General features: G+C 47.6%; 3 protein-coding genes across 6 annotated transcripts in view; 2 read left to right on the forward strand and 1 right to left on the reverse strand.

The window, feature by feature from the left end:
• LOC130266174 (zinc finger protein 239-like) overlaps positions 1–9,588 on the forward strand; it is a 43,058-nt gene extending 33,470 nt beyond the window's left edge. For 3 of the 4 annotated variants that reach the window (XM_056515533.1, XM_056515532.1, XM_056515531.1), the window contains exon 2: positions 7,917–9,588. In XM_056515533.1, the coding sequence (XP_056371508.1) occupies positions 7,944–8,681 (738 nt within the window). In that variant the 5' untranslated portion in view covers positions 7,917–7,943 and the 3' untranslated portion in view covers positions 8,682–9,588. Of the gene's footprint in view, positions 1–4; positions 145–7,916 lie in introns of those variants that run through there. The other variant, XM_056515534.1, reaches the window with a different exon arrangement.
• LOC130266173 (zinc finger protein 3-like) overlaps positions 1–21,367 on the reverse strand; it is a 164,538-nt gene that overhangs the window by 45,441 nt on the left and 97,730 nt on the right. The window lies entirely within an intron of this gene.
• Positions 1–21,367, forward strand: part of LOC130266179 (zinc finger protein 892-like) — a 70,622-nt gene that overhangs the window by 1,542 nt on the left and 47,713 nt on the right. The gene's annotated exons all lie outside the window — the stretch shown is intronic.

Genomic DNA, 21,367 nt, shown 5'->3' on the forward strand with positions numbered 1-21,367 from the left:
GAGCGGAAGCTGCGGGCGGTGGGAGCTCGGAGTGAATCCGGGATGGAGCCGGGACCCACCTGGAGCCCCGGCAGGAGCCCGATCCGGGCAAGGGAGGTTTGAGATAGGCCCCGGGGCTGTGCGGGAAAATTCACGTGGCGAGAGGTTTGCGTGCGCAAAAGGAGACAGAGGAGTCCTGTAAAGCTGACTTTATTCGTGAAGAAACGGAGAGGCTATGGGCATTTCACGTGCGGTCTCTGAGCACAGCCTCCTTTTTATCCTCATTTTCCCGGCTGCATCTCCCTCTCTCTTTCCCGAAAAAAAGGAAAGGCACTTGGAATGTTCAGATTTCCCGATCCTCCTGCTGCATGTCCTCCTTAATATGCACCTCTCCTTTAGTATAACATCCGCTTGTCACGGCTCTGTTAAGTGTTTCTGCTCCAAGTTCAAGAATTGAGCAGGATCTTGGCTGAGCAGCAGTCTGTATCAATTAGTACCATTTTCTGAAACTGAGGATTTCTCTCATTGCTTTCTCATGTACAAGTCCCTGGCCCTATCTCCAGGCAGATTCAGTCATCGACCCTGTTTTTTCCTCCTGGTTCGTCTTTGATTTTGGCATTATTCTTAGTGCCCTCACTCCCTGTCCTTCTATAGCCGTTTCTGGATCAGGAGGCCTGGCTGCTGCCTGCATCCCCTTGCTCACCTGCTGAATGAGCTGCACTAGCAAGGTGTTGTGCGTGGGAAAAAGATGAGAGTTGCTGCAGCACATCCGGGGCGGAACAGTATTCGTTTAAGACGTGGTCTGCAGGGAACCCCAAAAACCCCATTCCTATCCTTTCTACATTTGAATTGGAATATGAGCAGATTTCTTACTTTCTTCTTTATCTGTTTCACCACTTTTGAGTCATCGTCTCTTTGCATACAGCGCCTAGAATAATTTAATTTTCCACAGCTCTTGCCTTCTTGTTTGGTGTGGTTTGCTCGGCAGGAAGGTCAGGAGCTGGATTTGTCTGGTTGGTTAATATTTGGAGGACTTCTTGTAATCTAATCCTGGAAATCAAATGATAAATGGGTACTTTGCCCCAGCACTGTTAATTTACATTTCTGTAGTTTCTTTCCTGGCTGCCTGGAAGAGAGGCTTCACTTCCAGAGCAGCCATTGCATTACTCACTCATGGCCCTTCATAATCTGATTTTAACATGATATCTTTAGTGTCAGAGAGTCAAGGCATTATTTGATTCGGACCAAGATGTGTAACAGAAATAATTTCATCCACACATCGTCCCCTTGTACAGAGACAATCATTCCATGGCATGTGAGTTTTACTAGATTTTTCCTTAACTTTAAAAAGTCTCAACCCATTGAAATCTCTTACTTTATTGTTCATTACTTCCAAGTTGTGTAGTTCTTAATATTTGGTTTCCTATTGGACCCGGATTTCTCCTCATCTGCTCTTAATTAGGTACCACTCCTGGATTTCCTTCCCAGAATTTTACAGACCAGGTGTCTCCCGCCAGTTTTCCTGGCAACAGTGTCTGGGGTGGGTGTTCCTTGACGTTTGCTGATGGTCCTTGGTGTTTTGTTAATGGTCGTTATTTTGTGGGTGTCTTTTGGGCCATTCCCAGTCTCTTGAGATGTTGAACTCATTTCTGTTGAGCGGTGTAGCATCCCTTGAAAAAACCTTTTATGATTTCTTTCTCAAGAACAAGGCAAACCATGCCTGAGTAGAGAAATAAGGTTTTTTGAAAATTTAAACTAGATATATTTTCCAAAACCATCCCTGTTTTGTTTTTTCCTGTGATTTTCTAATCACCCCCAGCGCAGTGTGTGAGTGTGATTGAGAGCCAGAGTGGAATTGTGCCGTTGTGTTCCCCAGCAGCTGTGGCAGTGCAGGCACAGAAAGCAGCGAAGCTGCAGCAGTGGCAGCAAGGATTGGCCTCAGTGGCTCGAGATGCCAAAGGAGGGTGCCCAGGCAGAGGATTTGAGCAGAGGATGTGTGGGCAGGCCCAGGGGCTTCCCCAGCTGTGGAGCCCTGGCTGCTGATGCGTTGCTTAAGAGCCCCTTAGCACAGGGTGAGGGGTCCCCCCGTGCTGAGCTGTGCTGGGGCTGTTTCTGTACTCAGAGACACTTGGGATGGACTACAGCACTTGGCCACCAGTGGTGCTTTGCCCTCCTCAGGCAGGACCCGATGTCCTGGTTGGATGTTGGGAAGAGCAAAGTGCCAAGGCAGGCTCTGTGCCAGCCCAGCTTCCTAAGGGAGAGACTTCACGGGAGACAGGATTGTGGGCACAAACTGTTTGAAATATACATCCCTTATCTGCACTTCCAACTCGGTGGAAAATTGGCAGGGTAAGGAATTCCAAACACCAATTCCAAGGGGCATAATTGAATATCTGCCCTGTGTCTAGCTCTTATTCTTGTCAATGGCAAAAGCTGTACCCATGGCATCTTGGATCCTATCACCAGCTTCTGAATGAGTTTCTTTATTTCCACATTCATTCTTTCTACCTGATTTGAGCTCTGGGGTTGCCAGGGCTTGTGTTGGTCCCATTGTGTTACTAAAGCAGCCATAACCGCCTGAAGGATCTTTCCTGTAACATGAGTTCGCCATCTGAGTCTATTTCTTCTACACTCCCTTATCTTGTAGTTACTTGTTTTAGAAATACCTTAAAAAGTGATCAGTGATTGCAGAAGAGGTCAGAATTCCTTATACCACCCTGTTAGCTGCAATGCTGTCAGCTGAAAATATTTTAGCCTTCCTGCTCAGGGCATTTCAGTGCCAGGCTCTTTCAAGCACACACAGCACTGCCGGTTGAGCTGACCATGCGGGCGGTAACCTGTGCTTGGTATAATTCCTTTTCCCTAATCAGAGCATGTCTTGGAACTCTTCTCTCTTCTCCTGGCCTTGCAGACCCATCCATAAACACATTTTGTCCCTCAGGCCAGGCAATGTCTCATCAATCTCTCCCAGCCTGGCTCTGTCACTTGAATGCAGCCATGGGTTTGTTCCTAGCCCCCTGTGCAGGCTGTTTAAACAGGAGGCTGGCTTAAACTCCTCCCCTGTCCTCAATTCTAAATCCTCCTGTGCTACTGAACAAGTTTCATTGTGTAATAACCGAGCACTGCTCATGCATGTAGCATCTTATTTGTTTATCAAAGCTTTAACTTGGTTCCAGACTTGAGCAACAGGAGATCCTCTTGCCTTCATCTCTTGGGCCTCAGGTGCCATTAAAGCTGTGGCTATATAATTCTGCTGACAGTGAGGCCACTCTGAACAGTGGGTTAAACTTTTGGATGGATTCCTTTCTCATGGCACTGTTTAACATCCACAAACACTTCAAATTTCTTTTCTGAGTCTGGAAGAGCCATGACTGGGGAACCAATCATTTTGGTTTTATTTTATTGTCTGAAGTTTTGCTGTTCGGCGTGTCCATAGCACAACGTTGAGTCTATGTGGGTTTAAAAAGTCATACAGTGTTCTGGCTAAAACAGAGTCCTCAATCCAGGTCAAGCTATTGCCTGTTAATCCTCATAATTGTCACAGCTCCATTTTAGTGCTGGGTAACATCACTTCTGAGATTTCCTGGTCCTCCTGTGGGTCAATACACCACAAAATTCAGACAAAAGATATTTCTAATATTTAACCTTTTTCTCCACCATTTGCGTTTTATTTTCAAAATACTCCAAGATACTTTTTAGCCTGTACATTCATCCATTTCACTGGGGCTTCTTCTACCACTGCTTGTTCTCCTGATTGGAGCAAGTCACCCACATCCTACATTAACCCAGTCCCTGGGGAGGGGTAAATTCTTGCAGTATTTTCTGCAAGGCTTGCCCGAATAAGGCTGGTGCTTTTGTGCGTCCCTGCAGAAGAACCATCCATTTCTTTCCCATTTTCCCTTCTACCTGTTGTTCCCATTCAAAGGCAAAATACAGTTTACCATCCTGTGTGAGTGGGCATCCCCAGAAACCAGCTTTACATCAAGTACTGAATGGTGGCAGTGTGAGGAGGGAACCTGTTTCAGGATGGTGGAAGGATCTGAGACTGTGGGGTGCCTCAGTTTAATAATCTTATTTATTGTTTTTAAGTCCTGAACCATTCTATCAATTCCATCAGATTTCTTGACTGGCAGTATAGGAGCATTATAGGGAGAGATCCCTGGCTCCAGAAGCCCAGCCTTTAGGAGACACTCAATAAAAGGCTGTGACCCCATCCTTCCCTCCCTTGGAATAGGGTATTGCTTTTAGAAACCACTTGTCCTGTTTGCGTCAAAGTACTTTGGAGAGGCTCCATATCTCGTTTTCCACATTTTCCAGGATCTGTTCAGCATACGCCTCGCCAGACATTTGACACAAAGACACATCAAAAATTGCCACTATATCACATTTTAGGAAATTAATTTGCATTCCCAAATTACGCATTAAATGACTTCCTTGTAAATTACAATTGCAACTATGAGCAAATAAAAATTCCTGCATTTTAAACTTGTCCCCTGTGTGCTGGAGCCTCCTTGGGCCCTGGTGTTCGTCCCTCAGGCGCTGTAGAAACACTGCCATGGCCTTTTCCTTGACCTTGTCCTTTTCCTCAACCCTTCTTGCATTCGCCTGCTGTGCCTTTATGACAACTGCTCCAGGTGCATCTTCTGCCCCTCCTCCAGCCCTCCTCAGTGCCTGGGGTGCTCATCCTTTGACAGCTGCTGAGCTTTCTGCAAAATCATTCATTTCTGCAGTTTACCCAAACAAAATGCTTAAAAGCTAATCTCGATCCTTCCACGTCCAATCCACATTTCCCAGCTATTCCTTGCTCCTTGTTCCTGTGCTCCCCTGCCCTCCCCAGCCCGTATCCCAGTCCTGCCACAGTGTCCAAACGTGGCCCCCCCAGCAGGCAGGACCGGCAGCTCCACGGGGCCGGGCAGCGGCCGGGGCGTCCCGCAGCCTCCTGGGGGTTGGGGGCCACTGCCGGCCCTGCCTGGGGGGTGCTGGGCTCAGGCAGCGCCCGACACTGAGCCCCGGCTACCCCACAGGCCCGGCCCGGCCCTGCAGCTCCCCACAGGCCCCTGGCCCATGCTCCCGGTGCCGCCCCTCTGCACCCGCTCCTGCCGCTCCCCAGCACAGAAAAACCCCCTGAAATCCTGACCTCCTTGTCTGCCTGTCCTGGGAACTGGGGATACAAAGGATCTGGAGCAGTTGGCAACTTCTGAGGATAAGAGCCTGCTGAAAATATCCCAATCCTCAGTATTTTTCTCTTCCTTCTCTTTTCCGTCATTCTTTTTCTTACCACATAGATTCTTCTTGCTGCTTCTTTCCTGAACCATATTCCTGCACACTCCCCTTCACTCAGTCCCTTTCCAGCACACGAACAGCATCTATTCCCTGGTTTCTAAATCCCTTCTGGACTTCCCTTATTGCCCCCCTGGGTGTCCCTGTCCTCGATTACCTCTGGGAGAATGTGCAAACTCCCTCAACGTGCTCCCAAGGGCCCCTTCAGAGGTATTTTGGAATCATCATCCCATTTGCCAGGAGCCCTTCCTGGCTTTCCCTCTTTCCCCTCCCTGGGTGCCCTGCCATGTTTAGTCCCCAGAGATCCCACTGCACTCACTGATGAGATTTTCAGTGCTCTCTGGCTGTTTTCGCAGCTCCCCGATCTGTCTCTTGTCTGTATTCTGGTCACTCTCAAGTATCCAGCCTATGCCCGATGCCGCCGTCCCCCAAGGGAGCCAATCACCCAAACTGGGTGAGGCACCTTCAGCTCCACTCACTGCCCCTGCCCCAGACGGGGGAAGGAATTCTGGCCAAGCCCCAAGGTGTATGGAAAAATTTACGTCACCAGAGGTTTCTGTCCGCAAAGAATACAGAGGAGTCCTGTAAAAGTAATTTTATTCTTGAATGAACAGAGAGGCCGTGGGACATTTCCCATGCTATCTCTGCAATTGCTGGAGGAGACAGCCTCCTTTTCATCCTTATTTTCCCAGCCTCATCTATGAGAGTCACTGTAGGTGGGACGGTCATCAGGACAAACTCGGGAGCTCTCTATATTCTGGTCTTGAAATTCGTAGTTTATTGTAACAGGCATGGGGATACAGTGCCCTGCTGAGAGCTGCCAGCCACAGCTCAGAGTAGGACTATGAGAGAGAGAGGGGGCAGGAGTTCTCAGAGGTAAGAGAAGGGAACGATGTAAGAGGTAAAAGAGTGAGGGGTAAGAGAGTGGTTGGAGAGGTAAGGAGTAAGAGCAGTAAGAGAGGTAAGAGAAGTAAGAGAGCAATTTTCCTGTTTACAACACAATAAATCTTCTTCTATGTTGAATATTCGAATTTCCACTAACCAATCTATTACAAGATACAAACTTCTAATATTTGCATGCAACCTACAGGAATTGCTATATTACCATGTTTTGCTGCTTTCTTATCTCTAAACCTTAGCTTTAAAGCTTTCTAGCCATACTTGGAAGAGAGTGTCTGCTTGCTTCTTTGGTATTAGTGGTGTTTGGGTTTGTCTAAACAAAGGAAGGAGGCCTCAAACATTCACATTGTTGCTCTCAGCCCCACAGTCGAAAACTGCTATGATTTCTATTTCGCTTATGGTTTCAAAATCTTTTGCTAAGCACTTATAAGGTTTTCTTGTTTCATCATTCCCAACACACATCTGCATTTCTCTTTCCCCATTGGCTGAAGTACCTAAGAGGTACAAATTTTCCAATTCGTCTACTGCATCTCCTCCTTAATATGCAGCCCACTTCTGTATAGCAAACGATATTCATGGCTCTTAAAAGTCTTCCTTTTTCTTCTGGGAGTTCATTAATTTAGCAGGACCTTGGTTGAGCAGCAGTCTGTGTGGTCAATTACATTTTCTGAACCTGATGGCTTGTGCTGTCACTTCCTTATGTTAACATCCCTGGCCCTATCTCCAAGCAGATTCCCAGCATCTGTTTGTAAAGACACTTTCCTGTTCTTCCTTCTTTGGGGGTTTCCCGTTTTTGGGCCTTCTCCCCTGGAGCAGGGTGTCCCCCCTTGGTGCAACCCCGCTCCTCGGGCAGCCCTCATTCATAGAGAGCGCGTGGTGCTAATGACTCAGCAGAGTCCAGGCAGAGCTGCAGCTCCCAGCGTTCCCCTCCAGGACCCCACCTGCGCTCCCTTGGGCTCCAGCACCCCCGGGAAGGGAATTTGGGGAGATGGGAGAGGGGCAGCGCCATGACCGGGCTCCCCCGCGCTGTCGTGGCGGGAGTAGCTGCAGTGGGGACCGAGTGCGGGCGGGAGCGGCCGAGAGCCCAGCTCTGCCCCAGCCCGAGCTGCCCCAGCTCCATCCCTGCACCTGCGCTGGGATGCTGTGGGTTTGGGGGGAAGAGGGAGCTGGCAGTGGGTGCTGGGCCTGGGGGCAGCAGGAGAAGGGAAGGAGAAGCAGGGTTGAAGAAGAAAATGGTCAAATGATGCACATGGGAGGAGAAGGTGGGATTGTGCGGGAGAAGGAGGAATAGTAGGAGAAAGAGGAGTGTGAGAAAAAGTGGGGACACAGGAGGAGGAGGAGGAGGAGGAGGAGGAGAAATGGGAAATACCACAGTGTTCCACCCCTCCCTGTATCTGCAGCCTACCCCACCACCCCTGGATTGAAGCAATCCCCACATGCAGCAGGTGACCAGAGAGGGCTATCCCTGATTTTCAGTGGTGAATCTTGGTGGTTCTGAGCTTTATTAAGATAAATTAAATTGGTGTCTTTTTGTTTGCAGGGGCTGAATATTTACATTTTGTACAAGGTTTTGTTGGAATCTTGCTTTTTGGGGAGTTTTTGATCTGTGTCGTGATGTTTGAAGGGTTTTTGGGCTGAGTCTAGGTGTTTGTGAGGTTTTTACAGACACAAGATGCTCACTGGCTTCCTGATATGAACTTGGGCAAGGAGGAACCCCCATTCCAAGGCATTTTCTTCTTGTTTTTTCCCCAAACCAGGCTTTTTCATTCCCAAGGCATAGGCAGATGGAGGAGGAGGAAAAGCCCCAGAGATCCCTTAGAAGGGGCTGCAAACCCAGCCCAGGGAGCTGCGAGGAGGAAAGACCCTCCCTGAGCCGGGAAGGCAGCCAGAAATCCAGGCAGAGCTCAGAGCTGGTGGAGAAGCCTCATGGAGGGGAGAAGCCCCACAAGTGCTTGGAGTGTGGAAGGGGTTTCAGCCGGAGCTCCAACCTGATCCGGCACCAGAGGATCCACACTCATGAAAAGCCCCATGAGTGTGGGGAATGTTGGAAAAGCTTCAGCCGGAAAAGCCAACTAAAGCAACACCGCAGGATCCACACTGGGGAAAAGCCCTACACGTGTGGGAAATGTGGGAAGAGCTTCATGAGTGTTTCTGTTCTGATGCAGCACCAGGTGATCCACACTGGAGAACGGCCCTACACCTGCTTGGAATGTGGGAAGAGCTTTGGGTGGATGTCCTACCTGAAAAACCACCAGCGCATCCACACTGGGGAGAGGCCCTATGAGTGTCCCAAGTGTGGGAAGAGGTTTCAGACCAGCTCTGATTGCCTCAAACATGAGCGGATTCACACAGATGAGAGGCCCTTCCGCTGCCCTGACTGCGGGAAGGGCTTCAAGCGCAACTCTCAGCTAATCGTGCACCAGCGCATCCACACCGGGGAGAGGCCATACAAGTGTCCTGAGTGTGGGAAGAGCTTCTCAGACAGCTCTCACTTGACCCGACACCAGTGGAGGCGCCACTAAGCCCTGTGAGTGCCCCGAGTGTGGGAAGAGCTTCATGCGCTGCTCCAGCTCCATCCCCCATGGGAGGATTGGTGTTGGATGATCCCCAGTGACCCCCGTTGGGCAGAGCCCTGGTGAGCCGTGGTCCTGGTGATCTCCATTGGTTGGGGGGAGGGGTTGGAGAGATTTCTTTCCCCTCTCCTTGTCCTCCTGTGATTTGGTTGGTAGTAAATTCCCTTCCTGTGCCCAGGCTGGGTCTGTGATGCCCGTTTTGCTGTTTGGTGAGGATCTCTCTCCATCTTCACCTGACCCAGGAACTCTCGGTTTAATTTTCTCTCCACTATTGCAGTTGAGAGGGGCAGGGCCAGAGTTGCTTTGGTGGGTGCCTGGCATCAGGCCAACCTCACCCAGGCCACGGGCACCTGTTGTAAGGCTGAATGGGATTTGAATCCCGGTGGATATGTCTGTACAAATCTGGGTGTTGTGTGTACACCAGCCAAAAACTGTATTTAGTTGCTATTTTTTGCTATTCAGTTATCTGTGCACATTTTGCTTTTCATTCTCATGCCTCTTTCACACGCTAGCTGTTTTTGTGTATTTCTTGGTTTAGACCAGTGTTTATAACAGGTGCACAGCATGAGAAAATTACAGTTTTTTGATAACTTGTTTGAAGCCCCCCAAGGGCACTGGAACATCAACTATGCTAAATTTGGAGAGAAGAAGTTGACAACATCGAATACCAAGATTAGAAGATTCAAGATAGCAGGGGGCAGTGAAGATTTTGAAGACCACCAATTACAAACTTTTGGGGGATTACGATCAATATCGTAAAATTACCAAGTGTAAAGTGTGTTCCCACGTGGGTGATGGTTCTAGAAATGTATAATTGGAGTGAATTGTAAACAATAAATTGGCTTCTGCAAAATCATTTGATTTGCTGTTTGGAAGTCCAGTTTGTTCCCGCATTTGGTGACCTGGCGACGTAATAGATTGTGCACCTTGCGCGTGAAGTAAACCGAAACTTTTTAGACTTAGTCTCTGAAAGGGGTCTGCGGAGTGAAAAAGCAGGAAGCCCAGCCGCAGGCTGCTGTGGCCAGACCGCGGCAGCAGAGGTTGGAGTGCGAGTCCGAAAAGAACCCGAAGAATATGAGAGAGAGAGGAGACGCTGAAGAGCGGATCGAAATAAAGCCGGCAGGAGCACAGGATGAAGAAGATTCTGAGAAGAGCTCCGAGAGAAAAGCGTGTGCTGCACAGCAAAAAACTACGATAACAGGTTAGCGGTTGAAGCTGGAGGGATGGGGAAGGCATTATCTAAAGAAGAGGAGGTAACATTAAACGTCCTTTAGCGTGTCCTCTCCACAAGAGCAGTTAAATATGACCTAGAAGGTCTGAAAAAGTTATTGAAGTGGGGACAGGAGAAAGGGTTTTTTGCTACTCCTAGAAGAGTTTTTGATATCCTTGAGTGGGAAAGGCTGGGTGAGAATCTCTGGGATGCCGTGAGCGATGATACGAGAGACTCCAGAGGGCTTAGCACAGTTTTGAAAATAGTTATTACGGCATTGAAGCAATTAAACACGGAGAGAACAGCCGCTGTGGGTGCGGAAGCAGAATTAGAGTCATTCACGCGAGAGTTTTTTGGGAGGGAAGAAACAGTTATTCCGTCCTTACCATCGGCAGCCCCTGTGTCAGGATCGCAAGTTCTGCGGGAGATTGTGAGTGAAGGCAGCACAGTTGGAATCAGAGAAAATGGAGATAGATGCTGCTTTGTCCCCAGCAGCTTCGGGCGTGTCTACCGGTTGTCCCATGGTGTCCCCAGAGGAGTTAACAATAGCTCTGGGGGGACAAGTTTTACCCCCATTGCCGCCTTCACCGTCCGAGTCTCCAGAACTCAAGCAGGGGCATTCCAAGATTGATAATGGGTGCTCACAGGCGGGGCAGTCGCGCAAGGAGGAGCAGGACCAGAAACGGGAGAGACAACCGAATTAAGAGCCTTAGTTGATCAGTAGATTAGAGAAAGGGAGAAAACCCGACTGCTTTTAATGGCAGAGGCGAGGAGGAGCAGCGGCTCTGCCGCAAGAATTGCACATCGCGGTACTGATACTGTGGAGCACAGCACCAGCGAAGACCACCGAGTTAGATTCTCAAGAGAAAGTAGTCCCGAAAGAAGGGCTGTTAGCGCGGATGGATACCCAGGTATGTGCAGGCTCTCTGATCCACCAATTCACTCTAGTAGTGTGAGGCATGCGCAGCAGCGAGATGACGATTGAAGTTCAGAGCGGAGCCAGGACAACCTCAATCGTAAATCACCTAGTCGCTCTGCAGTTGATGATGGGTCAAATCAAGCCCGGCAATGGCGTGGCATAATACATGATGCATTGGTAGAGGTTGAGTTCATCCCTCAAGCTTTGCCGGTAATAACAGCCCCTGGTAACCCGAATCAGCATCAGCGGGTAGGATTGGACTGGAGACTTATTCGTGAGGGGCAGAAAGCAGTGATGCAATACGGTCTAACTAATCCTTACATGCAAACTTTGCTCGATCACATCTTTAGTAGTGGCTTGATGGTCCTGTTCGATTGCAAAAAGCTGGTGGAAACTTTTCTAAAACCCACCAGTGGATGTTGTGGCAGGTGGAATGGGAAAAACAGGTGGAAGCTGCCGTGACTGAGAATCTTGCACTCCCTCAGGGGGATCCTCGACAGTTTGCCACCCCAGATATGATGCTGGGGAAAGGGGCTTTCACAAACCCACAGGCTCAGGCGCGTTTGCATACAGCTATTTTGCAGCAGTCCCAAAAGTCAGTGCAGGAGGCATTTCACATTGTTCCAAATATGGGGTTTCCGATATCATCCTATACAACTATTAGACAAGACGCCAAAGAACCTTTTATGAATTACTTAGATCGTCCCAGAAATGCCCTTAATCGAGTTCCAAGGATGTGCCCAGAAATTAAGGGTGCATTGGGAATGCAATTGGCTGCAGAAAATGCTAGTCCTGCTTGTAAAAGAATTTTGCAAATCTTGCTGCTAGCAGCCACCTTAGTAGACATGATAGACGCCTGTTCCAGAGTCAGGACTTCCGAAGAAAAGGCTATTTACCTTGGCAGAGGCGATGGCAATTGCCTTAAAACTGTTGGTTACAGAAAAAGGGTAATGCTGGCCAAAGATGCTTTAAGTGTGGCCGCCTAGGTTACGTTCAGGCACAGTGCCAACTCAAGATCGTAAAGAAAAGTAAAGCGTCAGCGTCACCTACTGGATTCCCAGGAGTTTGCCTGAGATGTGACAAGTACAGGCAGAGCCAGCGAATGTCTCGACGTAAGAAGGACGGAACCCCACTGGGAAACAAGAAGCCGAGTGCCGGGGGGAATCGCATGAAAACACAAGTGTTCTCCTGCAGCCGTCCTCAAGCCAGCAACAGCAGGGAGCACCAGAGTGGGCCTGGCAACCACAGTAGAAGTAGCCCTGCAGAACACAGATGTGCAAGTTCCATCAACAGCTAATAGAACTTAAGGTTATGGACTCAGTGCTCTGCTGATAGCGAGATCATCCACTTCAAAGAAAGGGATTTTTGTTTTGCTTGGACTAATGGATGCAGATTATACTGGCAGTACTGGAATTACGGTACAAACTCTAACACCTCCTATTCACATTCCAGAAGGCACTAGATTGGCAAAGTTGATTCCTTTTGAAGCTAAGATTCCTAATCCACGGAACATTCAAAAAGGGGGGATGGAGGTTTTGGGTCAACCGGAACCCCTCAAGTAACATTTACCTTACCATTATTGGGGGGAAAACCAATTAGGCCTGTTGTTTTTCAGCACCCCTGTCCTGCTTTGAAGGACAAGTATCTGCCAATAAAGGCAGAAGCTCCTCTCTGAAATGGAGAATGTAAGCCCTCTCCCTCCCTATTATTATGATTTTTGAATCAGGGACTCTCAGGCAGAGGTAAGGGGTAGGAATAACCGCTAATATATCTAACAGTACAAAACAGAAACAACAGTAGCTGTGAAAATTAACAGCAAAACAGAACACATAACTCAGTTCCAGTTCTTTTTCAGCCACAGACACACTCTGCCTGCATCCAGTCCCAGTGGTGAAAGGCAAGGCAGGGCCCATGCAGCTGCAGAGGTAGCAGACGGGAGCGGGGGGGAGGGGGCAGCAGCCACGCTGTGTCCCAGGTGGGAGGGTGGAGGAAAGGCTCCCTGCTCACCGTATGGGTCCTGATGGTCAGCTGAGGTAGGAGGCTGGAGCGGAGCAGATGGCCAGTCAGTGTCCAACCAAAGAGAACCTCATTTCCCGGCGTTCGGTTAGCGTGGGCTGGAAACAAGCAGTCCCCTGGACTCCCTCAAACCCCGCTGGCATGGGAGAAAGAGAGAGACAGCCCCCACCACATCCCTTTGTCTTGAGCTATCAGGAGCTGGGAGTGCCCGTCAGGGTTCCTTAGCATGATAATGGGAAAAATTCTCCCAAAAGAGGTGAAAAAGTAAGGGAACAAACCCCAACCCCTGGCAAGTTCTGAGTCTGAATTTGGGACATGTGATTAAGCATTTGTCACAGCATCCAGAACCAGCTTGGATGGATTCCATAGGTGGATGGTGAGCCTCATGGAACCCATCCTGTATGAATGCATATATTCACATCCCAAACATTTTTCCCTTCCCACATACTTGTATTTGTGACTCAGCATTTTACTCAAAGCCCTAGGAGAGTAGGGATAGTAGGCTTTCCCTTGGCATTGATAAATTGGTTACGTTGTATTGGTTTGGTGTTGCTTTGACTGCTGTTAGTAGTGGCAATGATCACAAAAGTCGCAAACTTTTGTATTACGTCCACGACACCTACAAGTCCATTACTCACCATTCCAGGTGAATTTCATCTTCAGCTCTGCGTCACCTGGTGTGACCTTCCAAATTTCTTTGGGGGCCTTCTTCACTCGGGAGTGATGGATCCAAGCCTTCTGTTCTTTGATCTTGACTGCGGTCAAAGTGGTGAGGAGCACTGGGAATGGTTCTTCCCACTGTGGTTCCAAAGTCTCCTCTGCAAAAGACTTAGCATATACATAATCCCCAGGTTGTACATCGTGTACTGGCCCATCTAATTCTCTGCTTTGGGCCCCAGCCACGTATTTTTTAATTTCCCTAAGTTTTTTATTTAGGGCCACCATATATCTGTGTAGGATTTCTTCTCCTACTTGAATGGGCGTTGGCACTTCTTGAACCACATATGATCTCCCATACAATATTTCAAAAGGGCTTAAGTTCTGTTTTGCTCTTGGTTTTGTCCAAATTCGCACTAATGCCAATGGAAGAGCCTGAGGCCAGAGCAAATTCGCTTCCTGCCCTAATCTTACAATTTGTTGTTTGATGAAATGGTTCATCTTTTCCACTTGGCGACTGGATTGAGGTTGATATGGGGTATGCAATTCCCTATTTATCCCCAGGAGGTGGTTAATTTTCTGTACAATTTTGAAATAAAGTGTGACCGTCTATTTGAGGATATGATGGCTGGGACTCCAAAATGTGGTATTATCTCTTGTAACAATGCCTTGGTCACCTCTCTTGCCTTAGCTGTCTGGGTAGGGAAGGCTTCTGGCCACCCGGAGAGGTACCTGTTAATACCAATAGGCAACGATACCCCCCTTTCCTGGGTAATTCCATAAAATCAATTTGCCATTGCTGCCCAGGTCCACAACCTTTCCCAATTTGTCCAACTTTAAGCTTTGGAATGTTTTTAATATTTATTCAGAGGCAAAGACCACACTGACGAGTTACTTGTGTTACTGTGCCTTATAATTTTCTAGCTAAAATTCTGTCTTTTAAATAATTGTATAAGGCGTCTCTTCCCCAATGTATTTTCTCATGTTCTTTTAGCACTAATGACCACAACAAGAAGGAAGGTACCACAATTTTTCCTTCTTTTATTATAGCCCACCCCTCCTGATTGTAAGCTACTTCTTCTTTCTTAATAATAAGTTTCTTATTTTTCTATTATATACTGGCTTACCTTTAATAGAAGTCTTTCCATCTGGAATTAATGCCGCCCCGACTGTTTCATAGAGTACCTCACCTTTGGCTGCGTCTTTTGCCTCTCTGTCTGCCAGCATATTTCCTTCTTCTAATTCTTAGCTCACTTTTTGGTGTGCCTTGATGTGCATAATAGCTATATTTTCAGGTAACTTATCTGCATCTAATAGTTTTGGTATTTCTTGTGCATGTTTAATTTTTTTTTCCTTGTGAGTTCAGTGTGGAGAGTTAGGGAAATGCGTGCGGAAGGCACCGGGATGTACAGTTAGATAGAACCCCCTCCCCCTCACAAACCCTCTGCTCTGGATCTGAGCTCACAGCCGGACGTGAGCTAGAGGAAATGACCCCTACTACCTAGCCTATAAAGACCCTTGTAACCCCTCAATAAATGCCATTTGCTGTCCACCACATTGGTGTCCTGGAGCTGATGGACCAAGTGACCCTGGGTTAGGGCCACCGTGCTGGTCTTGGACGAGGCCTCCACGCAACATCTGGTGCCGAAACGCGGGAAACGTCAGGGAATCGGGGAGTCGCCTGAGCAAGTGCCTGCAGCTGCACAGCTGGATTTGTGCAGCAGGGGAGACGTCCCCGGACCCGCGAGGAGCATGGACGCTATCGCGAAGGTTGTAAGTGAGATCCACACGCAGTGGGGTATTGACTATAAGCTTAAAGACTTTATTCTCGCGGTGCCCAGACTGATAAAGATAGGGGCTATAGAAAGCCCGATGGAAATTCTCCATCTGGAGATATGGGATAAATGCACAAGGGTTCTGGCCGAGGAAACCATGTCCTCTGGCTCAGGGAAAACCCTCAAAGCGTGGGGTAAAGTTATCCAGGCTCTGCAAAATGCCTGGCAGGAGCAGGAAACTTGAAAAGCCGTGCGAACTTGTTTATTAGCTACGCTGCAGCTGGGGATCGGGGCTGCTACACAAACTGTGAAGGAATTTGAACCGGTTGAGCGCGTGGACGCGCGGACCCCGGAACCCCCTCAGCGACCCCTGAGTCTGGACTCACCACCATCGGAGGTGGGGAGCGCGCGTGGGCGCTGTGGCAGGGGCTGACGGAGGATGCGCGGAATGCTGCTATAATATCAGAGCTCCAAGCGACTGATAAAAAGGCACCCCTGCCATATGCGTTCAAAAACGGTGCCGGACCGCGTTGTGGAGGGTGGAACAATGACGCGGGGGGCGGAAATGCAGACGGCTCGCTGAACGGTGCAAACGCAGGCGAGCAGGGAGGAGGGGCAGTCCCGGGACAGAGCTTAAGACCAATCAAAGAGCTCATTTTAAATCAGGTCCTTATAGGGCAAGAACCTCCCCCAGCAGCAGGCGGGGGGAGCCCAGGGGGAGGGAACGGCCCGGCCCCCGGAAGAATTGGCAGAGTAAGAGCCCGAGAAAAAGGCTGAGCAGCCCAGAAACATCCAGTCAGTCGACTTCCAGTTCTGACTCTGACTCAAGCTGGGATTGCCGGCTGGAGGGGTAGTCAGAGGATGAATCTGACACCGACTGCGGCTTTAACAAAAAGGAAGCAGCGGCATATAAGATCACTAGCTGCAACACTCCTGCGTGGTTTAAGGGGATATCAGAGAAAGATCGAACCCTGCTTACAGATTGGCAGAAAATAAAAATAGCATGCGCGGAGTGGGCCCCGTCAGCCACACTGGTGTTCCCGGTTCAAGCTGGGGGGGGCAGACAGAAATCAAAGAACCTACTCGCCGTAAATCTGAAAGACGTGCAGACAATTGTTAAAGCAGTTGCAGACAAGGGGATTAATTCTGCCACGGTTTCCACACTCATTGATAGCATTTTTGGAGGCGATGATAGCCTTCCCTTTGATATCAAACAGACTTGCAGGCTCATCTTTGATGGGGCGGGGATGATCGTTTTTAAACAAGAATGGGAGGACAATTGTGCAAAGCAGCTAGCCTTAGTAACGGGGGCAGACCATCCACTGCACGGCTCCAGCATACAGAGGCTAATGGGCAGAGACCCAGCTATGATCACCCCACAAGCACAGGCAGAGGGCCTGCGGGCCCATGAGGTCATTACAACAATCCATGCCGCCCGAGAAGCCATCCATGCTGCTTCTAAAGCAATAGCCAGACCATCGCCATGGTCCACTATAAAGCAGAGTGAGAGTGAGAGCTTCACTCAGTTTGTGGACCGCCTTCAGGCAGCAATAGATTCTTCTGCATTACCTCCAGAGGTGAAGGGTCCTGTGCTAGTAGACTGTCTACGCCAGCAATGCAATTCAGCCACCAAGGACATTTTAAGATCACTGCCACCAATATTGCAGCTAACCACAGCTCTAGCCATAAAACACAGATGCTAAAATCTACCTCCTCCCCATCCCGTCTCTTAGCCAAACCAACCCTCTCCAATCCATTTTTACGCGTGTTAAATGCTACCTTTTTATCTTTAAACCAATCCAACCCGAACCTCACAGAATCATGCTGGTTATGCTATGATGCACAACCCCCTTTTTATGAAAGTGTTGCCTTCGATCTCCCATTCATCTTTTCGAAGTCAGACAGTCCACACCAATGCAGATGGGATACCCCTTGGAGAGGCATTACCCTAAGCCAGGTTACAGGCCAAGGCAAATGCTTTGGCAATGCAACCCTGGCAATGCAGATGGGCAATGACTGCCGGGAATTCGTCAGACTTAAAGGGGGGAAGTTCCAGTGGGTGATCCCAGCTGCATCAGGAATGTGGGTCTGTCAACGATCCAGGGTTAGCCCATGTGTACTTCTTGACAAATTCGATCATTCTACTGACTTTTGTGTCCAAGTTTTAATTGTCCCCAGAGTCCAATATCGCCAAGAAGAAGAAGTGTACCGCTTGTTCGAGGAACCCGACCGGCTCCACAAGCGAGAAGTGATAACAGGCATCACCATCGCAACGCTCCTCGGTTTAGGAGCTACCGGTGCTGCCACAGGCGTCTCGACCCTCACAACACAACATCAAGGACTGGCCCAACTGCAGATGACTGTCAAGGAGGTACTTGCAGAGGATCGAGAAATGCATTTCTTCCCTAGAAAAATCCCCTTCCTCACTCTCAGATGTCGTCCTCCAAAACAGGTGAGGACTGGACCTTTTGTTCATGCAGCAAGGAGGCCTGTGTGTCGCCTTAAAAGAGGAATGCTGCTTTTATGCAGACCACACCGGAGTCGTTAGAGACTCCATGGCTGAACTGAGAGACCGACTAAACCTCAGAAAAATGGACAAAGAAGCTCAAAAGGGCTGGTTTGAATCATGGTTCAACCGGTCCCCATGGCTCACCACCCTAATTTCTACCCTAATAGGCCCACTCACTATAATCTTACTAACACTAATGTTCGGGCCTTGCATACTAAACAAATTAGTGCTATTCATTAAAAAGCGTTTAGAAACGGTTAACATTATGTTCGTCGAACGCCAACAATTACTTTAAGATGTGCCTGTTACTAACACATTTACAATTTTATACTAATTTTACTAACCCATGAAATTTTATAATGTCTACATTTTATAATTTTATAAGATTTTTACTAATCATGAGGGAGGGGGGAAATGTGGAGAGATAGGGATATGCGTGCGGAAGATACCGGGATGTACGGCCAGAAAGGATCCCCTCCCCTCGCAGTCAGACCTTTGCTCCGTACCAGGCCGCACCCAGCCGGACGTGAGCTAAAGGAAATGACACTGACTGCCCAAGCTATAAAGACCCTTGTGACCCTTCAATAAATGCCATTTGCTGTCCACCACGTTGGTGTCCAGGAGCATATGGACCGAGTGGCTCGGGGTTAGGGCCATGATACCGAAATAATGAGAAAAAGGACTAATGTAGATATAGTAATAGTCATGCTAAGGCTTAGAAAACTGCAGTTTTCGGACAGGCCCTGGAAACCAACATTGTGAAACAATAGTTAAAGAAATTAGTAGGGCGTATAGAACATGTAGAACTGTGAAAACAATAAGGAATCAGTAGGGCATATAGAACATTTAGAAACTTACAAGATAAGGCTAAAGTATAATAATAAATAAAGGGTTCTGGTGATGAGAAAACATGCAAGGGGAATTAAGGGGGGTAGCCTATAGTTCTGAGTAGACAAGCATACAGAATTTATAACTTTTAGGAATAATATCTACAAGATTTATGTATCTGTATTGTCTTGAAGAATGTGTACTTTGGCAAGTAGACCATTTTGTAAAAAGGTATAAAAACCTGACGGAAAAAGGGAACTGTGGGATCCTGACTTTGGACGCTAGTCCGCAGGTTCCCCGGGCCCTGAATAAAGCACCGCATAAACTAACTCTGTTAGTTTGTGTTCTTTTTGGGGCATCGGGCAACAGCCGCAGTGCTGGGCTTGAACCAGGTCGCTACGCAACATAAGGGAAATCCAGAAGGGTTTTAGGCAAGAGTATTCAAGGGATAAGTGGGAAAGATGAGCTAATGTGTTTTATTCACCCACTATTAGAAGATGTGGGGGATGGGTTTGAAATGCATGAGCTTTTATTTGTTCCTTATTCTGATTGTAATTTACTGTAAAGGGATTTCTTGGCTAATTTGGGAATACACATGAGTATTGTAAAGGTGATAAGGAGTTGTGTCTTTGTCTGGTAAATGTCTGGCAAGGCCTATGCTGAAGTGAACCCAGAAGGTTGGGCAGCTGTAGGAAAATAGGGAATATTAGATATGGAGCCTGTTCAATGTCTGTTGAAGCAACAAGGACGAGTGGTCTCTAAAAGCAATACCCTATTCCAAGGGAGAGAAAGAAGGGCTCACAGCCTGTTTTTGAGTCCCTGCTAAAGGCAGGGCTTTTGGAGCCAGGGATCTCTCCCTATAATGCTCCTATCCTGCCAGTCAAGAAATCAGATGGAATCGATAAAATGCTGTAGGACCTCAGAATAATAAATGAGATTATTAAACCCAGGCACCCCATAGTCTCACATCCTTTTACCATCTTGAACCAGGTTCCATCCTCACACTGGCACCATTCAGCACTTGATGTCAAAGATGCTTTCTCATACAGGATGGTAAACTGTATTTTGCCTTTGAGTGGAAACAAGTGGTAGAAGGGAAAATGGTAAAGACTTGGACAGTCGTTTTGCAGGGATGCAAGAAAGCACCAGTCTTACTGGGGCAAGCCTTGCAGAAAATATCACAAGAATTCACCCCATCCCAGGGACTGGGTTAATGCAGGATGTGGATGACTTGCTCCAATCAGGAGGACAGGAAGAAAGGGTAGAAGAAGCCTCTGTGAAATGGCTGAATGTCCAGGGTAAAAGCATCTAGGAGTATTTGAAAAAAAAAAAAAAGCACAATGCTGAAAAAAAGATTAAATATTTGGGGCATACTTTAACTGAATTTTGTGGTGTATTGACCCAGAGCAGGACCAGGGAATCTCAGAATTAACGTTACTCAGCACTAAAATGGAGCTGTGGCAATTCTGAGGATTATTAGGGAATTACAGGACCAGGATTGAGGAGTCCCTCTTCAAGCCAGAACACGATATGACTTTTTAAACCCAAATAGCCTCAATGTTGTGGTATGGATATGAAAAACTGCAAAACTTAGGAAAATGAAATAAAACCAAAATGATTGGTGTCCCAGACACGACTCAGAAAAAAAGTTAGAATTGCATGCATATTGTAGTATATATTGCATTTTTGGCTTTTGCAAATATTAAAATGAATGCTACCTGTATAATGTGGAAAATCTTTGCTGTATGAATATAGTTTCTTTTAGCATTGCTGATAACAAAACTTAAAAATAGTAGGGTGATAAATAAATTTTTCTTGGACTGTAACATGGTGATGTAAAAAGCTTTTGTTCATGTAACTAAGTCAGAGAATGGTAGAAAAGATAATCAGGAATTTCTTCACATTCTTGCATTATGGACGTCCAGACTCACAGGGAAGGAAAAAGGGTTCATTTACAGGCGGTGGGGGGGAAGGTTTTTGAATAATGCATGATGACTTAAGAATATGCAACAGGTTGATGCATTTAAAGAAGTGTTTTCCGAGTTAGGTTGTGCTCTTGGCTGAAGAACAAGCACCCAGCTGTTATAACCTTTGGCTTTATTGGTTGTCTCCTATTGTCTTTTATTAAGTATTTTAAATAATTTTAAATATTTACAAGGAAAGTGAACCTCGTTTTTTAAAATGTGGATGCTACAGAAAGTCATGTCAAAGGAATTCTTGTGCTAAAATGTTTAACCCAGTGGCAAGAGTGGCCTCATTGTCTGCACAATTGTGTAGCCACAGCTTTAATGGTACCAGAGGCCCAAAAACTGATGGCAGGAGGATCTCCTATTGTTCAAGTCTGGCACCAAGTTAAAGCTGTGATAACCAAAGGAGCCTCTACATGGATGAACAGTGCTCCGTGATTACAGAATGAAACTTGTTCAGTGGCACAGGAGGATTTAGAATTGAGGACAGGAGAAGGGTTTAACCCAGCCTCCTGTTTGAATAGCTTGCACAGGGGCTGGGAACAAACCCATGGCTGCATTCAAGTGACAGAGCTCCAGAGCCAGGCTGGGAGAGACTGAGGAGACATTGCCTGGCCTGAGGGACAAAATGTGTTTATGGGTGGGTCTGCAAGGGGAGGAGAAGAGAAAAGAGTTGCAAGACACACTCTGATTAAGGAAAGGGAATTAGACCAAGACGTACACTCTGCCTAAGGAGTGCAAAGAAGCACCATTG

This window comes from Oenanthe melanoleuca, unplaced genomic scaffold (assembly GCF_029582105.1).
Source record: "Oenanthe melanoleuca isolate GR-GAL-2019-014 unplaced genomic scaffold, OMel1.0 S001, whole genome shotgun sequence".
NCBI classification, from domain to species: Eukaryota; Metazoa; Chordata; class Aves; order Passeriformes; family Muscicapidae; genus Oenanthe; species Oenanthe melanoleuca.